Source organism: Microplitis mediator, chromosome 3, assembly GCF_029852145.1.
Source record: "Microplitis mediator isolate UGA2020A chromosome 3, iyMicMedi2.1, whole genome shotgun sequence".
In the NCBI taxonomy this organism is placed as follows: domain Eukaryota; kingdom Metazoa; phylum Arthropoda; class Insecta; order Hymenoptera; family Braconidae; genus Microplitis; species Microplitis mediator.
The window spans coordinates 18,407,255-18,426,217 of record NC_079971.1 but is presented as its reverse complement, the minus strand read 5'-3'; the positions used below and the strand labels follow the sequence as shown (position 1 = coordinate 18,426,217).

Genomic DNA, 18,963 nt, shown 5'->3' with positions numbered 1-18,963 from the left:
AACTATTAGCGTAAGCGTTAATTGTCATTTGCAATTAATAATTAAGCAAAAACTATAAAGTCTATTTATTATTTTAACTTCTTTCGACTGACTGTAGAGACGTTTAAACTTTGAGTATCAATGCTGTTATCATGAACAGTATTTTAAATAATTTACTTTTATAAAATTAAAAACATGGTTCGAGAAATATCGTCGACGAAGGAATGGAAAAAAATTTTTTTAACTTCCCGCTAAGAAAATCGATGATTTTCGAAAAATTTGGGAAGTTATTGTTTTCACCCCGATTTTCGAAAATCGGGTTTTCATCATATGTCTACGTTTGAAGGTGCTAGGATGCTATTCTGCCATTTTCAGAGCGATGTCCGTATGTGTGTGTGTGTGTGTGTGTGTGTGTGCGTGTGTGTGTGTGTGCGTGTGTGTGTGTGTGTGTATGTGTGTGACCGGCTTATAACTTTTAAACTAATGAACCGATTTGGATAGTTAAGGCGGCAATTGAATGAGCTTGTTAGCCGTCAACTTTCCTAGAAATTTTAGATCATTTGATCAAGTCGACTCGAAAATATTGGCGAATTACGAAAAAAAAATTTTTTTTTTCTTAGTTTTTTATAGATTTCTTAAAAACGAGTTGAACGATCGACTTCAAAATCTCGAAGAGCTCGAAAATGTATTTACAACAATGTTTTCGAGCTCAAGAACCTCGAAAACAGCGGAAAGTTTTGAATTTTTTTTTATTATTAAATTTTTAAACCCTTACATCGTGAAGGTTAGATGTATTTTAAGGTCTCCCTGGCGGTTATGAATCACCCTGGAAACACGGTGGAATCACGGTGGATGCACGGCGGTTACACGGTGGGTTTTTTGTCATTTTATCACCGTGATTCTACGGTGGTTACACGGTGTACCCATCGTGATTCCACATACATCGCGTAATCTCCGTGGATACACCGTGGAATCTCGGTGAATACGCCGTGGAATCACGGTGGGTACAACGTGTAACCATCGTGGAAACACCGTGTATACACGGTGGTAAAATGGCACAAACCTACCGTGTAACCACCCTGGATCCACCGTGATCCCACCGTGTTTCCACTCCCAGGGTGTTTCCACACGGGAAAAAATGCTGGAGTAGAATTTACCACACCAAACTAGTAAAAATTTTACTACACTTTGTGGTCGCCGCAATGACAACTGTAGTAACATAAGCCACAGTGTGCGTGATATTTTACTACTATAGGAGTTCTGTTTACTACTGTAATGTGGTAAAACTTTGTAGTTTCCACAACTACTTAATGTAGTATAAAATACTTATTTTGTGGTTTTGGGAACCACACAATTTTATATGAATTGGTATCTGTTACTATTTTTGGAGTATACAATACCAGATTACTTGTACAATCTACTCCAATATGTGGTAAAATGATTGAAAGAAGAAAATAACAGCGCCACCTATAACTTTTTTACTCCATTCTGTGGGTATTCTCAACTTGTGTCATTGTATTTATTATTATAAATAATATTATAAAACATTATAAATAATAATATATATAATTAAAAATATTTATATACATAATTAAAAATCGAGGCGTGCAATTATAATTTACAAAATTAAAAAAAAATATATATATAACAAATATAATACAAAAAAATTTGTTTTGTATTACCTGTCATTCTTCCTTTTGCTTACCTCACCTACAACTTCTATTAAATTTTATTTCTATGCTCTTATCAGTGAATCGTGATTTTAATGCAATTTTTCTAATCATTGCCTATTGAGTATTTGTTATTTATTAGAATTATAACTTTTAAATCGATGTTTTTTATATTTTCTATTAATAAAAATTAATACTTAATTATTCTAAGTTTATGCTTATACGAGAATTTATTAATTACAAATATATTTTTAAAATTATCATTATCGGGTATTGATAAAAAGTAGGCTTTTGAAATTTAAGTCCTTATTATTTTAAGTTATTCATTAATAAATTCATTTTTATATCATTTTAATTTGATGTACTGTAAGTCTGAAGAATCTAAGATTAATTTTTACATTTTTATAACGTTTTCAATATCATAAAAACTAATGATCGTTATCTAACAGATATTTAATTAATACATTACGAATAAAATATATTCTACTATGTTGTGGAGTAAAATGAACCACAGTGGTTATTTAATGCTAGTTCTTATTACTACTTACTGTAGTAAATGGTACTACAGGTTGTGTACCACAGTGTACTAGTAACTGTTACTAAACGTGTAGTTATCCTATATATTACTAGTCAGTGTAGTAAATGGAACTCCATTTGTAGTAAATTTAACTACACATTTTTTTCCGTGCAGGGTGATTCAAAACCGCCAGGGCTGCTTGTCCATTAAATTTGTATTATTTTAAATGAAGATTTATTACATGACAGTTCTTTTCATTACAAATATTTTTTACTAGTTAAGAAATAATTTTTTGATAGTTAAGAAATCATGTCTTAAGAAATAAAATAAAATAAAAATAATTAAAAATAAATAATTTCAATTAAACGGTTGCGGCTACCGAAATAATCGGTAACGGCTACTGAAATAATCGGTAGCTATTACCAAAAATTAATCGGTAAGAGCTAGCGATTGCCAATCGGTAGCTGCTACCGATTAGTTGTTTCCGTGTGGTATAGATATAAGAAATATTAGTTTTAGCTAAGTATCTCGAATTAACTAAATTGCTGGAGTTGGGTTAACAATGTCAATGACCATTTTAATGAAGTAAACGTCGGGTTTATTTGGCTTTTATAGGATTTAAATTTTTGTTCCATACCAATTGAAGCCTATCATTTAAAAATGAGTCTCAGAAATTCGTCAAGTAGCGTTAGTTATAAAATCGATGGCTCAGTTATTAGTTTTTTTTTTTTCAAAGAATCTTTATTGATATATTATAAATTTAACAACAGTGTGTTACATTACATGTATATTATTGGATATAAATATTTTTATAATTCCTGGCTCGTGAGCTTCTACTTATCTAATATTTAATTTCGGTCGCATGTTTTGTATTACGTTGATATAGACTTTTATTTATTTGTAGGAGAAAAATTGGTTAAAAAAACCTAATTTGATATGTTTTATTTATACTTATATACTAATGCTTATACACTATCCTAATCTTACATCTATTTACAGAATTTACACCATTATTTACATTATTTACACCACCAGCATCTAGAACTATTTGTTGAGGCACCTTCCCGAGTCGAAAAATAATTCCGGATTTTGGCCTCAACAGTGGATTTTGGACTCATTCAGGTCTCATTCGGCAGTTTTTGTCGGATAAGTCTCAATCAAGCCTCAACAGCTTAACTAATTGGTTAAGTCTCATTCTGCCCTCAACGTGAATATGATTATATGAGGCCAAAATCCGTTCAAAATTGCGACTTAAAAACAATATTTCAGTTTCTTTTATTATTGAGGACAAAATCCGTTCATAATTTGGACTTAAAAAGAATACTTTAGTTTCATTTATTATTGAGGACAAAATCCGTTTATAATTGGGACTTAGAAAAAATTATGTTTCATTTTTTTAATAACAATGAACTTAATAAAAATTTAGAACTTAGTAAAATTTTATGTTGTTATATGTTTTAATTAAATTTATATATCTTGAAAGTTATGTGTAATTGATCTTGAAGTATTCTCTATACACTGAGAGAAAAAAAAATTTTTTTCAAGTATTTTTTTTACTTATTTCTGTGAATACTTAAAACAAGAAATTTTTCCAAAATTGAAGTATAATATTTCTTATTTTTAGCAACTATTGCTTCGATCTAGTAATATATTACTAGATACACGAGTTACTTGTAACAAGCAATTATTTCTTGAATTAAGTTGACATATTGCTATATTCAAAAAAGCAATTACGTAAGCCAAGAAAAATCTTTCTTTGACCAAGCAATTTTTTTCCAAGTTCGAGAATATTTTTTCTCAAGTCAAGAAACTTTATTCTTGGCTAAAGACATTTTTCGTATTGAGTCAAATAAAAAAGTTCTTGAACTAAAACAAAAAAAATTTTAAACTTAGTAAAAAATTTCTCATCTTAAGTGATTTTTTTTTTCAGTTTGAGGATATTTTTTTCTCAAGTCAAGAATCTTTATTCTTGGCTAAAGACATTTTTTGTATTAAGTCAACAAAAAAAGTTCTTGAACTAAAAAAAAAAAAAAAATTTTAAACTAAATAATAAAATTTCTCAGCCCAAGTGATTTTTTTTCCAGTTCGAAAATATTTTTTTCTCAACTTAAGGAATTTTTTATCATGGTGTGACGAGACACAATATTTTCATATATAAAAAAAAAAAAATTATTAAAAGAAAAAAAAATAAACGCAAAAAAATATAATGCGTGTAAAAAAAAAATAAATAAAAATAAATAAATTTAAATGAATAAAGAGATAGAGAAAAGATAAGGCGAGTGAAAATAACAAAGTGCGCAGACACAGAGTGCGAAAGAAAAAATTAGTACCAGGAGTCACCGCTAGGCGCAGAAGAGCGCTGCAACATTTTCTTAGTTGGACAGTTAGAATAGAAGTAATAAGTTCCGTTCAAAGGAGTGAAAAGGTCACTCTGTCAACTACTCGCAACAGGACAATATCCTAGTAGAAGAGTACAAGTACCCTTGAGGTAAATACTTGAGAGTAGATAGTAAATATTCGCTAATTCAGAGTGCCAACTGTATTTCCTTTTGGAATTTATAGTACGATTGGCTTTTTGAATTAGCGAATATTTACTAATTTTCACTAATTGACTTTTGGAAAATAGGTTTATTAAACATGTTTTCATATTTCGACTCTAATGAATGATTAGTAATTTAATAATAAATAAATTAATTTAAATTAAAAAAGCGTTAATTTTGGTCTCGTCCATAAAAAATATATACGTAAGTTTAACTTCATCTGGGTCTCATCCACAATTCTATACGTGAGATAAACCTCAGTTTGGTCTCACCCATCAGCAATATATACGTGAGGTTAACCTCATCTGGGTCTCATCGATAAGAAATATAGACATGAGGTTAACCTCATGTACGCCTGAATGGGACAAAAGTCGCACAAAATGAGACTAACCTCATCTCAGATTTATATGAATTTTAAATGGTGAGGACTAACTGAGACAAACCTCAAAATCTCTCATTTGAGGTCTAAAACCGGAATTATTTTTCGACTCGGGAATATAGACATGAGGGTAACCTCATGTACGCCTAAATGGGACAAAAGTCGCACAAAAAGAGACTAACCTCATCTCAGATTTATATGAATTTTAAATGGTGAGGACAAACTGAGACCTACCTCAAAATTTCTCATTTGAGGTCTAAAACCGGAATTATTTTTCGACTCGGGAATATAGACATGAGGTTAACCTCATGTACGCCTAAATGGGACAAAAGTCGCACAAAAAGAGACTAACCTCATCTCAGATTTATATGAATTTTAAATGGTGAGGACAAACTGAGACCTACCTCAAAATCTCTCATTTGAGGTCTAAAACCGGAATTATTTTTCGACTCGGGAATATAGACATGAGGTTAACCTCATGTACGCCTAAATGGGACAAAAGTCGCACAAAATGAGACTAACCTCATCTCAGATTTATATGAATTTTAAATGGTGAGGACAAACTGAGACAAACCTCAAAATCTCTCATTTGAGGTCTAAAACCGGAATTATTTTTCGACTCGGGTTGTGCTTTAGATACACATTACGACTTTCAATTGAGCATATATTTTGTAATATATCATGTGTTTGCAGTTTATGACTATAAAAATTTGTTGTCTGATCGAATATTATTTGTTTTAATAACGGTAGGTTCGCCATGTCATGTAATTTATATTTGTAGATGTATATTCAGCTTGGTTTAGAATTATTTTAAGGCATTTGTTTTCTGCTCTCTGTATTCGCTTATAATTAGATTGGCAAGTGTTACTCCATATCGGGCTAGCATACGTAAGAATTGGTCTAATACACATTTTACATATTATAAGCTTATTTTCTTTTGTTACTTTACTATTACGAGCTTTTAACAGATATAACATCGATATCGCTTTTTGATATTTAAATTGGCAAATGTGCTCTTGTTGGAGTCTATCTCGTCGTCAGTTTCAGATTGGTGTGGGCAACTTTCTTTTTCTCTTCTGTCCCTCGCGGACTTGGAATCACTGTAAAATCATGGTCAAATCCCAGTGAGATTATAGTAAAAACATTGTGAAACCATGGTGAAATTACGGTGAAATCACTGTGATTTTGTGCCATTCGGTCACTGTAGTTTTATGGTTATCTCACAGTGCTATTGCTGTGAGTTTATTGTGATACCGCAGCCAATTCACAGTGAATTCACAGTGAATTCACAGTGAATTCAAAGTGAATTTACAGTGACCTTACAGGAAATTCACAGTGAATTTCCTGTAAGGTCACTGTAAATTCACAGTGAATATACAGTGACTTGACCGTGAATTTTTGGTGAAGTCACAGTAAATATACAGTAAATTGGCAGTGAATTTTCTGTGAATTCACAGTGAATATGCAGTGGATTTCCTGTGAATTTCTGACTATTTTATTCGTAAACTTTAAAACTGGAAATATTAATAAAAATAAGAATAACAATATTAATATTAATATTAATAATAATAATAATAATAATAATAATAATAATAATAATAATAATAATAATAATAATAATAATAATAATAATAATAATAATAATAATAATAATAATAATAATAATAATAATAATAATAATAATAATAATAATAATAATAATAATAATAATAATAATAATAATAATAATAATAACGAGCGATCTGCAGTCACTACGTGAAATTCCAAGATTTCGGACTCTTTCAGAAGAGTTATTCTGAGTTGATAGAACTCTCAGTAGAAAATTTGTGCAGCTGTCAAAAGATTCATTTAGAGTTTTTTAGAAAAATAATTGATTTCCTTAACACGTATTTTTTTTTGTACTTTGACAAAAATCGTTCAAGAAAACATTAATGTCATAGTGTAATACAAGATACCTCTGTATTACTATCAAAAATGGATAATCATCTCTCTGCTAACATTCAGCGAGTAACGCATTCCATGAATGCCTCAAGATCAGAATTTATAACTTCTGAAATAAGTATCTTACTAGGGACACTACAAAAGGTGGGCGCGATCTAGTGGTGAGCACTGAACTACTTCCGCTGCTGCTGCCTAGCATCATAACTTTTAAATCAATAATCATTAGGATTAAATATATATTCATTAATCTCGAACAAATATATATATATATATATTTATTCTAAATGGATATATTTTTTTGTGTCTAAGTAATATTTATTAGAGTTGATATAGTAATATGTTGCTTTAATATTTGGGGTTGTTGGCACAGTAAAATAATTTAGTTGTCTATTAAATAAATATTTTCTTAACTTAACCAAATGATTTTATTATCTTAGAGAGAGAATTATTAATGTCAACCAAATATAGTCTATTAAATCATTTATTAAAAATGAGAAAATAAATCATGTCAACGTAATAAAATTTAGTTGTCCCAAATCAATTTTAGTTTAATAGAATTTAACAAAACCAATTTAATTGCCGAAGAGGAATTTTTTTTGTGAATTAAAACTTCCTGTAGAAAATTTGTGCAGCTGTGAAAAGTGTTATTTGGAGTTTTTTATATTTATTAAAATGTAAAAAAAATATTCATGTTATTTTTTTTTAACTGTTGATTATTTATGATTTTTAAGTTTAAAAAAATTTAGAAATAGTATGAGTGTTTAAACACATGAGTGGAATTATCAAAAAATTTTTATAAATTTGATAAAAAAAAAAAAATGTTTTTAATTACTTCTTTAGATTCCACCAGATGATTTATTATCTAACATGTTTAAGCCACAATTATATTTATATTCTAATATATGTATAAATAATTACCAGCCGTAACAAGTAATTGAAGTATCAATTATCGTCGGCATTATAAATTCGTCTCTTGACACTTAAGCTTCTAGCAACAAATTATTTTGCACACGGCAACGTAATCCGCCAGAAATTTTAATAAATATAAAAAACTCCAAATAACACTTTTCACAGCTGCACAAATTTTCTACAGGAAGTTTTAATGCACGAAAAAAATTCCTCTTCGGCAATTAAATTGGTTTTGTTAAATTCTATTAAACGAAAATTGATTTAGGACAACTTAATTTTATTACGTTGACATGATCTATTTTCTCATTTTTAATAAATAATTTAATAGACTATATTTGGTTGACATTAATAATTCTCTCTCTAAGATAATAAAATCATTTGGTTAAGTTAAGAAAATATTTATTTAATAGACAACTAAATTATTTTACAGTGCCAACAACCCCAAATATTAAAGCAACATATTATTATATCAACTCTAATAAATATTACTTAGACACAAAAAAATATATCCATTTAGAATAAATATATATAAATATATATATATATTTGTTCGAGATTAATGAATATATATTTAATCCTAATGATTATTGATTTAATAGTTATGATGCTAGGCAGCAGCAGCGGAAGAAGTTCAGTGCTCACCACTAGATCGCGCCCACCTTTTGTAGTGTCCCTGGTAAGATACTTATTTCAGAAGTTATAAATTCTGATCTTGAAGCATTTATGGAATGCGTTACTCGCTGAATGTTAGCAGAGAGATAATAATCCATTTTTGATAGTAATACAGGGGTATCTTGTATTACACTATGACATTAATGTTTTCTTGAACAATTTTTGTCAAAGTACAAAGAAAAATACGTGTTAAGGAAATCAATTATTTTTCTAAAAAACTCTAAATGACTCTTTTGACAGCTGCACAAATTTTCTACTGAGAGTTCTATCAACTCAGAATAACTCTTCTGAAAGAGTCCGAAATCTTGGAATTACTCTGACTTTATACGTCAAATTAAAAGTTATTCCGAGTTTATAAGACTTTTTCAAACTTCGAAGAATGCTTGAACAACTTTTTTTCTGATAATTTAAAATCACCATAAAACTATAGTCAAACCACCATAAATTTACTGTGGAATCATGGTGAAATCACCACAAATTTACGGTGGAATCATAGTGAAATCACCACAAATTTACGGTGGAATCATGGTGAAATCACCATCAATTTACTGTGAAATCACCATTAATTCACTGTAAACTCGCAGTGAAATCACTGTAAAATCATAGTGAAATCACCATAGTTTACTGTGAAATCATGGTGAAATCACCATAAATTTACTGTAGAATCATGGTGAAATCACCATAAATTTATTGTGAAATCATGGTGAAATCACCATTAATTCACTGTAAACTCGCAGTGAAATCACAGGGAAATCACTACTAAATCACAATGACAAAATGGCACAAAATCACTGTGAATTCACTATGAATTCACCGTAAACACACCGTAAACTCACGGTGAAAGTGAATTCACTGTGATTTCACTGTGATTTCACAGTGATTCCAAGTCCGCGAGGGGTTTTGTGTATAGGCACTTGCATCAAACAAGATAATACTTGCTTGATTACGTGCGAGGACAAACTAGATGTGTCCTGTCTTAATGTTATTGAAATAATTGTGACTGAACGATGAATCTGTTTTGTGATCTTTATTTTGAAAACGTGTGTACAGCTCGAGAGCTGAAGGTTCAGTAATTATATCGGTTTTACAAAATTCTTACAAGTAGTTGCCAGGTATAATTTTACAAAAGTGGGGATGACTTAGGTAGTGGGTTATTACAAATTTGGTGGGAGTACTTAGGTTACTAAAGTCTTGAATTGTCAAGTCCTTAACAGGAGGGTAGGACATCAGAAGAGTGTCTCTAACATTTAAACTTTTGGATCTCAGAATTCCAAAGAGGTATTTGCAGTTAAAATATTAGGCTCTAATAAAGTTGAGAAGGTAACTGAATTTTGTTTAAATATTTTCTATGGTAAGTTGTCAAAATACTTAAGTGAAAGTGGACAATTATCGGATTAGATCCTTCTTAAAAGACCCGAGTAATAAAACGTTTTAAGTAAATATTCCTTGAGCAATAAATATTTGTACTTAAGTGAAACTAAACATCTGGTGTAAATATGTTTGGGTATTTCCCAGATATTTTTCTTAATAAAAAATGTCTGTTTTCATATCAAATAGCATATATGAACGTTATCACTTAATTAACTGTTTTTCGACTTAATTCTTACTTTGCAAGTCAGTAACTTTTCAGCGAGGTGCTTCGTTCGAGAGCTGGACTCCGAATCCCTCAGTTATTAGTTCAGGTTGGGAATTGGAGAAATGAAAATTTCTAGTAGAATAGATAAATACTTTAGCTAAGTTCATATCAAATACGTGTAAAGTTTGAAGCTTAGGTCAAAATTATCTTATGTAGCGAATTGTTGCATTAAAATTTTTTTATTAAGGTTGTCTCGTAGCGATTCAAACGTGAATCGCTGCGCGCGCTTTCCCATCTCACGTGAATTTAACAACACCTCCTAACTAATAAAGCGCACTTATTTATTATAAGCTCAAATGCCTTGGAGTCAATCGCGATACAGTTGGATGCATTCAGCGTACGATGCAACTTTGGCGAGCACGGTTCCACATTTCATGTGGCAACGACAAACGTGTGACCGAAGTTGTACAGTACAAACGAAGTGTCTTCCACGGAGATTCCCTGAGCCTTCTACTGTTTTGCATCTCACTGCTACCAATATCTGTTGCACTACGCCGTACCCGTGGATACTCAGTGGGCCCACCAACTGATCGGAAGTATTCGATCACCCACTTACTCTACATGGATGATCTGAAGGTATATGCTCCTGATAAGAAACACTTTCAGACAGCCTTGAATATCGTAGGGGAGTATACACGGGATGTTGGCATGGCCTTTGGGTTGGACAAGTGCGCGGTCGTTAATCTGGTGAAGGGTAAGTGCTCTGATGAGCGTGAAGATATCGAGTTAATAGATGGGAGCGTCATTGACCATATTGACGCCGGAGAGTCGTACAAATATCTAGGGATTGACGAGAGTCCTATGCAGGACGTCTTGAAAATCAAAACGACTCTCTGCAGCGAGTATGGGCGGAGACTCCGGAAAATCTGGTCATCAGAACTTTCCGGAAAGAACAAAGTCTCCGCAACAAACATGCTTGCTGTCCCAGTGCTTCTCTACTCTTTCGGTGTCCTTAAATGGAACCGAAAAGAGCTTAGAGATCTCGATATCAAGACGCGTAAAGTCATGAACATCAAGCGGAGCATGCACCCCAAATCCTCAGTCACCAGATTATATCTTTCCCGGCACATCGGAGGGAGAGGTCTACAGAGCTTGGAGTGTCTACATGATCGTATGGTTTTGGATTTAACATATGAAGTTGTCAATTTCACAGCAGATGAAGACGACTCCCTCATGCAAATTGTTCATAGTCATGAAAATAGGCATAAGGGAGCGTTTTGATATAAGGTAGCAAGGTACGCGGCAAAATCCTTCGGTCTTGGAAGAGTAAACCCTCTTATTGAACTCCCTAAGGAGGAATTTAAGAGTCATCAGGAATGCTGAGCAGCAAAAACTGCTCAGTACACACATGGACAAGTCCATGACAGCGTGTTCTTTAAACACGTGCGTAACCATGGCTTGTCCACCCAGCTGACGTTTTCCTTCCTTAAGTCAGCTGGCCTGATGTCCGAGACCGAAGGATGTATTTTGCCTGCCAAGATGGTGTAATCAATACCCTCGAATACCGTGCTAAAGTACTTCAGATGCAGCTACCCGACACTTTGTGTAGGGTGTGTAAGCAACATCTTGAGACGCTTATGCATCTCTTGTCAGCATGTTCTGTGCTGGCAAGAAGTGCATACATTCAGCGTTACAACGCTGCTCTGTGAGTACTTTATTACCACCTTAGACACACGCACGGTATCGATAAAACACCAGGGCTGCCTTATCTGCCAGGAGATATTCCACAAGTTGTTGAGAATGGCCGTTGCCGTATTTATTGGAACGTACTATTTGCAACAACGCGGAAAATCGACCATAATAAACCTGATATTGTGCTCTTCGATAAAACCACTCGTGACATCTATGTCATTGAGTTTTCAGCTCCAGATGTATAATATCACAGTTAGAGAAGAGCACAAACACCAGATTTATCAGAATCTCCCGTTTGAAATTGGTAAACTTTACCCAGGCTACCGTGTCAAGCTTGTCGTACTTATTGTTGGCGTCCTAGAAGGGATGAAACAGTCTTTTTTGTCTGCCCTGGCAAGAGTGCCAACTTGTTCAGCGCAAGTTGAGTTTCTGGCATCGCGGATGCAAAAGGCTGTTATCCTCGGATCCCTCCGTTTACGTAGGCAACGAAACTTGGCCTGCTGCGCATGCTGATCATCTTGTTAATGAAGCATAGCAGCAGTAATGATTTGGCGCTCAGGTGAGGTCCTCGGTAGTAGAGTCGAACTACTGGGGATAACCCCCTGAACATTTAACAAAAATGAAATAATAATTAAATTTATTTAAAACCGTAAGATGGATGGTGGAGAAAAAGGTCCTTCATGATATAATGTAATTTAAACGGTTGTTATACTATAAATTACATTTATTATTATAAAATTGTTATTATTTATAAAACAATAATGATAATAATAATAATAATAATGATTTACTCGGGAATAATCAACTTGATAAGCATTTATACGTTTTAAAAAATTTGGTGGCCCTGAAAAGGGCCGTTTGGTTGATTGAGGGAATAAGAAGTTTATTTAGAGCTGGTGTACTTGGTGACGGCTTTAGTTCCTTCACTGACGGCGTGCTTGGCCAATTCACCAGGTAATAGAAGACGCACTGCAGTTTGAATTTCCCGGGAGGTGATGGTGGAACGTTTGTTGTAATGCGCAAGTCTGGACGCCTCAGCTGCGATACGTTCAAAGATATCATTGACGAAACTGTTCATGATACTCATGGCTTTACTAGAGACACCAGTATCAGGATGAACTTGTTTCAACACTTTGTAGATGTAGATGGCGTAACTTTCCTTACGCTTCTTCTTGCGTCCTTTTTTATCGGACTTGGTAATGTTCTTCTGGGCCTTGCCCGACTTTTTCACGGCTTTACCGCTTGTTTTAGGAGGCATGATGATCACTGATTCAACACTAGTACAAGACTGGAGTCAAAATGTGAATTGGCCAACATTTCGTTTCTTTTTTAACAGCTAACGCATTGGTATGGTCGGACCAATGATATTGCGTACCATCGGGTGGAGAGGATACCCGTAATCCTATTGGATCGCAGGTACCGAAACAAAATAATAACAATATTAATCGTGTCGGTACCTGCGATCGAATAAAAAAAAAGTATCGATGGAGGGGATAATTCCTTCACTGTGAGTGGCTCGCAGTAACCGACATAAAGTTGGGAAATACAGTGACTTTTGCTGCCAGAAGCACAATTCGTCTCTGACGCTCTTGAGTAAATTTCGTGTTCCGTTCACTCTAACTTAAAATCATGTCTGGTCGCGGTAAAGGTGGTAAAGTAAAGGGAAAGTCAAAGACTCGTTCAAGTCGTGCTGGACTTCAGTTCCCAGTGGGTCGTATTCATCGTATGCTGCGCAAAGGTAACTACGCAGAACGTGTCGGAGCTGGTGCTCCAGTGTACTTAGCAGCTGTTATGGAATACCTTGCTGCTGAAGTACTCGAGTTGGCAGGTAACGCTGCTCGTGATAACAAGAAGACCCGTATCATTCCACGTCATCTCCAACTGGCCATCCGTAACGATGAAGAATTAAATAAACTTCTTTCTGGAGTTACTATCGCTCAAGGTGGAGTCCTGCCCAACATCCAAGCTGTCTTATTGCCCAAGAAAACCGAAAAAAGCAGTTCCTAAATTACTATCCACTTTCCTAATAAAAAAACGGCCCTTTTCAGGGCCACCAAATTTTTCAAAACGTTAAAAACTATCTTGTTCATAATGAGGTGCCCAGTTTCAAAGACAGACAACCATAATTTTAATGGTATCATCAAAAACTTAAACCTGTAATGAGCAATCATTTTTTATTCGATCGAGTAGCTGAGCTTTTTTGATCAAAGCTTTTTTACGCGCGTTTGGAATCGGGACATCGCAAAAAATGAACCGGGTACTTGATCTCCTAATTGGTATTCACTACTTATTATGGTTTGTGTTTATTCAACATGAACGATCTACCATAAGTTATTTAAGAACAATAGTATAATTAATATATTAAGAATAATATACTATATAGCATTAAAATAATATATTGTGCGATGAATAGCTCAAGTTGATGAGATTATTATATTAGATACTCGATGTAAATATACTTTTAATTTCAAAAATAGATACTATTATTATTTTTATTTTCGTATTCCTAAAGGTCTCCAAATAATAATTTACTATGGTATAGCGAAATTAGATTATGTTAATGGATAATTAGAATCTTATCCAGAATGCAAAAGAAGCTTCGCTCCTCTGGGGTGTCTCATTCCTGCTTGAAAAATCCGATAGATTCTTATAGCTGTATATATAAGGCTCTATACTGAACTATAGCATACTTCTCATAGAACTTATTAATTTTTATAAAATATCTACGGGAATTTAGAAGAATCTATTGGATTCTATGAGATTTTCTAAAAAGGGATAGCGACCATTACTCGTCTTTTTTTTACATTTTTTGTAAGCCATGTATCTAAAAGAATTGTGTAAAAATTTTAAAACGATCGGAGAAGTTGATCTATGTTATTCTTTGACTTTTCGTTGCTACCTTTCTACCTGAGCGCACCCGCTCGAACCGCCTTTTGTCTGATCCTTGCTCTCTCGCCTATTTGCATTATTGACTCGACACTTCCCTTTCATATTTTCTTTCGTCCAGATTTAGTTGTCGCCATTTTTTTTTAATCATCATTTATGTTTAGATTATGAATTTTTTACGCAGAAAGTTATTAAATGGCATAGAATTGTCAAATGCAAAACTTACATTAAAATTATAAAATTTTGCGTTAGTTACCAAGTGAATATGGCTTAAAAAAAAATAATAATAATTTTTAAAAAATTTCAGACTGTCCTACATAATTTATAAGAAAATGATCTGTTTCCCCAACTTATGCCTACGCATGCGCTAACCCTTATCGTTTTCTAATAATTTATTCGTCTGACGTTTGATCTCATGCAAGCGAACACTTTTGTCTTATCCTATCGCACTCAACTATCTGGGTTCCTTTTTGAGTAGGGAACGAATGATGGCACAAAGAAGAGGACGAAGACAAACCCAGCAACGCATACAGTCTAGTTCTTTCTTTTCTTCTGCCTGACCAAGTTCCTCTTTTCTGTCTTTCTCGCGATAGATTCGATTATTTCTAAGTGTAACATACGAACTTTAACTTTTTAAACGTAGCCCTAATCCCGAACTTGACATTTTACAAACTCTGTCTTTATTTTCAAAGGCTTACCCAGGTAGGAAAGAACAACTGGGCAAGGTTTGGACCAAGCCTTGGCCAAGCGTCACTAGGATTATGCAAGGCTTGGCACGTGCCTTGGCTGAGCGTTGGGCCAAGGATTGGTCCAAGCCTTGGATGATAGCCATGTCCCCAGCCTTGGGAAACAAAATATCAAGCCTCGGCCGAGTCTTGGGAAACGAAAAATTGAGCCTTGGCCAAGGCTTGGGAAACAAAAAGTCAAGCCTCGGCCAAACCTCGGGAAGCAAAAAATCTAAGGCTCACCCAATGCTCGATCTAAAATGTTATTATTTAAACTAATAAATATAATTAAAAAAAAGTTTGATCACACTTTTATCAACATTACATTGAATTGTAATTAACTAATTACTGAATTATTGGGAAATAACGAATAAAATTATTTGGGGGCTACCGGGGTTCGAACTGAGATCCTTCTGATTACTAGGCCGGGACGCTATCCACTGTGCTAAATCTGATGTCCAAATAATCATGATTTTTTTGCTTGTTAATTATTTAAATACAATTTAATTTAAAAATATTAAATCGTAAACATGGGGTGAAATGTAGTTTTATTTAATGAACTTAAAATTGTCTGATGAGTAATGACATATTTATATCAATTTGTAATTTTATGATTTGATATAAATGAATAATTTAATGCAAAATAATCTGTAATCTAAAAAATCAAAAAACACGTTTTTTGGGTTCACAATAATGACAGATAAAAAATATCGAATTGTTATTTTTTATTAAATAACAATTAGTAATTAAGCTAATCGAAGGGAAACGATTTATTACACCTAAAAAAATTTTTTTTGAGTATTATAAAACCAAAAATAATTGTCAAGAGAAAGAAATATATTCTTAATGTTGAAAACAATTTAATAAAAAAAAAAATTATCATTTTTTGGAGAGGGGCCTCTCTGCCCCACAAAAAAAAATTTTTTTTTGCCTTCGTATCCACCAATGATGTAAAATGTAATTTTTCTTTATGTATATTACATATAAAAAATTTGAATTTAATGAAATTTCATCAACTTTCAGAATTTTTTTTTCAACTTTTTTAAAGGATACCCCATTTTGACCGCCAAAAATAAAAATTTCATGTTAACTAAAGTTTTGTGCATAGCAATAACTAATTAAATGAAAATTATTGTATATCAAATAATTTTACTTTTTAAAAAATATCAACTCTTGATATTAATCGTATACTCGGTAGACCGTTATGCCCTGGTCTTATCTGTATACATATATGTAGATACATGCAAAGTTGATAATTTTAATATTAAATAAAAATTTAACCCAGGCTGAGGCATTGGCCAATGGTCAGCTGCCAAGGCTCGGCTTGACAAAAATTAAACTATCGGACCTAGCCTCGGCCGATCCTCGGGCCAATGGTCAGCGGCCAAGCCTCGATTTAACAAAAATTAAACTATCGGGCCTGGCCCTGGCCGAGGCTCGGGCCAATGGTCACTACCCAAGGCTCGGCTTAATTTAATGAAACCATTGGACCAAGCCTCGGCCTAAACTTGGGCCAATGGTTAGCTGCCAAGACTTGGCTTAACGTAATCAAACCATTGGGCCAAGCCCTGGCCGAGGCTTGGGCCAATGGTCAGCTGCCGAAGCTTGGCAAGTGACAACAGGGCCAAGGCTCGGCCTATCGTCAGCCTTGGCGATTCCTACCTGGGATAGAAATAAAATCAGGAATGGGTAAATTAGGGATAAAATTATTTTTTGTAAATGATTAAATGTTGTAAGTAAATGACTTATTGAATTTTCTTCGTATGAAAAATTTGATGGCCCTGAAAAGGGCCGTTTGGTTTATTAAGTTTTGATGTTGTAATAACTTAAGCACGTTCTCCTCGAATACGACGGGCTAATTGGATGTCCTTGGGCATGATGGTAACACGCTTGGCGTGGATGGCACAGAGGTTGGTGTCTTCAAAAAGACCAACGAGGTAGGCTTCGCTGGCTTCCTGGAGGGCCATCACGGCTGAGCTTTGGAATCTCAGGTCGGTCTTGAAGTCCTGAGCGATTTCACGCACCAAACGTTGAAATGGTAATTTACGGATGAGGAGCTCAGTACTCTTCTGGTAACGACGGATCTCACGAAGAGCGACTGTTCCAGGACGGTAACGATGTGGCTTCTTGACACCACCAGTGGCTGGCGCGCTCTTACGGGCGGCCTTGGTAGCCAGTTGTTTACGTGGAGCCTTTCCACCAGTCGACTTACGAGCAGTTTGCTTAGTACGAGCCATGATAAGCTAGTTTATCTCCGAATAACCGTAGTATTACGTTCAGAAACTTAGAACAGAATGAGTTTTCGAAGCCGAAAATCGCCTTTTTGTTGACTCGCAGAGCAGATGGCGCGCAATTCGTCTTTTTTCTCGGTGGAAGGGGTAATTTAGCCAATCACTTTGATTGGTCGATTTCTGAGAGTAGGAGAAAAATGCACCACCGCTCTGATTCGTCCAATTCGAGGGGTAGGAGTAAATCTAAGAACGTCTTTATAAACAGGCTCAAAATCGGTTTTGGAGCATTCTCAGTCTAACTTTGTCAGTGTTTACTTAAAAGTTCTTAACTCGCAATCATGACTGGTCGTGGTAAGGGAGGAAAAGGATTGGGAAAAGGAGGAGCCAAGCGGCATCGTAAAGTTCTTCGTGATAACATCCAGGGTATCACTAAACCAGCTATCCGTCGTCTGGCTCGTCGTGGTGGAGTCAAGCGTATCTCCGGTCTGATCTACGAAGAAACCCGTGGAGTTCTCAAGGTCTTCCTTGAAAACGTTATCCGTGACGCAGTTACCTACACCGAGCACGCTAAGCGTAAGACTGTCACCGCCATGGACGTTGTCTACGCTCTGAAACGTCAAGGCCGTACTCTCTACGGTTTTGGAGGCTAATTTTATCACTCGACCCAGCAATTCATTAAACCAAACGGCCCTTTTCAGGGCCACCAAATTTTTCATACGTAAAAAGTAAATCGAGTTTTATTCTTAAATATTATTGATTGCATCATTTGTTCTGTATTTGCTCACTATTCTATGTAACCAATTTATGAACCCTAATTATCTTGAATAATAAAACTACAAAAGAACGCCTTAATAAACAAACGGTATATTTTATCATCGACATATCTACCTACAGTACATCTAAAATGCATTATTTGAGTTGTATCATGGAAAATTTGCCTTATTCCGATTAAAAACCCATTCATAAACCTATTTGCAATAGTACTCAACACCAATTACGATATGTAGGAAGTTATTCGTATAAATAATCTCAAGTGCTAGAATTTCATTTTTGGGAGATTAACTAGAGATTTAAGTTGAAGCGCAGCTGTTTTGATCAATATCTTTGTAAGCTTTACCCAATGCCACCACTCGAATCTTTTTTCTATCTCTATCAACAATAATATTACCTGATTATGTATTATTTATATTCAAAAATTGAATAGTACTTTTGTCCTGAATAATGAACTATTGTTATTGACAATATT

The 18,963-nt window shown here is 34.0% G+C and overlaps 4 protein-coding genes across 4 annotated transcripts; 2 read left to right on the top strand and 2 right to left on the bottom strand.

Annotated features, from left to right (window-relative positions):
• Window positions 1-12,693: 12,693 nt before the first annotated feature.
• On the bottom strand, window positions 12,694-13,161 carry LOC130664798 (histone H2B). Its single transcript, XM_057464897.1, has one exon. It carries the CDS (start codon window positions 13,131-13,133, stop codon window positions 12,759-12,761), a length of 375 nt encoding a protein of 124 aa, XP_057320880.1. The 5' UTR covers window positions 13,134-13,161; the 3' UTR covers window positions 12,694-12,758.
• A 301-nt stretch (window positions 13,162-13,462) lies between these two features.
• LOC130665487 (histone H2A) lies at window positions 13,463-13,886 on the top strand. The gene has a single exon (XM_057465908.1). The coding sequence runs from the start codon at window positions 13,505-13,507 to the stop codon at window positions 13,880-13,882; it is 378 nt and encodes a 125-aa protein (XP_057321891.1). The 5' UTR covers window positions 13,463-13,504; the 3' UTR covers window positions 13,883-13,886.
• Window positions 13,887-17,275: 3,389 nt separating this feature from the next.
• On the bottom strand, window positions 17,276-17,765 carry LOC130665569 (histone H3). Its single transcript, XM_057466019.1, has one exon. It carries the CDS (start codon window positions 17,721-17,723, stop codon window positions 17,313-17,315), a length of 411 nt encoding a protein of 136 aa, XP_057322002.1. The 5' UTR covers window positions 17,724-17,765; the 3' UTR covers window positions 17,276-17,312.
• Window positions 17,766-17,996: 231 nt separating this feature from the next.
• Window positions 17,997-18,597, top strand: LOC130665575 (histone H4). Its single transcript, XM_057466025.1, has one exon. The coding sequence runs from the start codon at window positions 18,056-18,058 to the stop codon at window positions 18,365-18,367; it is 312 nt and encodes a 103-aa protein (XP_057322008.1). The 5' UTR covers window positions 17,997-18,055; the 3' UTR covers window positions 18,368-18,597.
• Window positions 18,598-18,963: the final 366 nt, after the last annotated feature.

What these genes read in the sequence shown, in the direction of transcription:
- LOC130664798 (XM_057464897.1), bottom strand. Translation starts at nt 13,133, where the DNA reads ATGCCTCCTAAAACAAGCGGTAAAGCCGTGAAAAAGTCGGGCAAGGCC.
- LOC130665487 (XM_057465908.1), top strand. Translation starts at nt 13,505, where the DNA reads ATGTCTGGTCGCGGTAAAGGTGGTAAAGTAAAGGGAAAGTCAAAGACT.
- LOC130665569 (XM_057466019.1), bottom strand. Translation starts at nt 17,723, where the DNA reads ATGGCTCGTACTAAGCAAACTGCTCGTAAGTCGACTGGTGGAAAGGCT.
- LOC130665575 (XM_057466025.1), top strand. Translation starts at nt 18,056, where the DNA reads ATGACTGGTCGTGGTAAGGGAGGAAAAGGATTGGGAAAAGGAGGAGCC.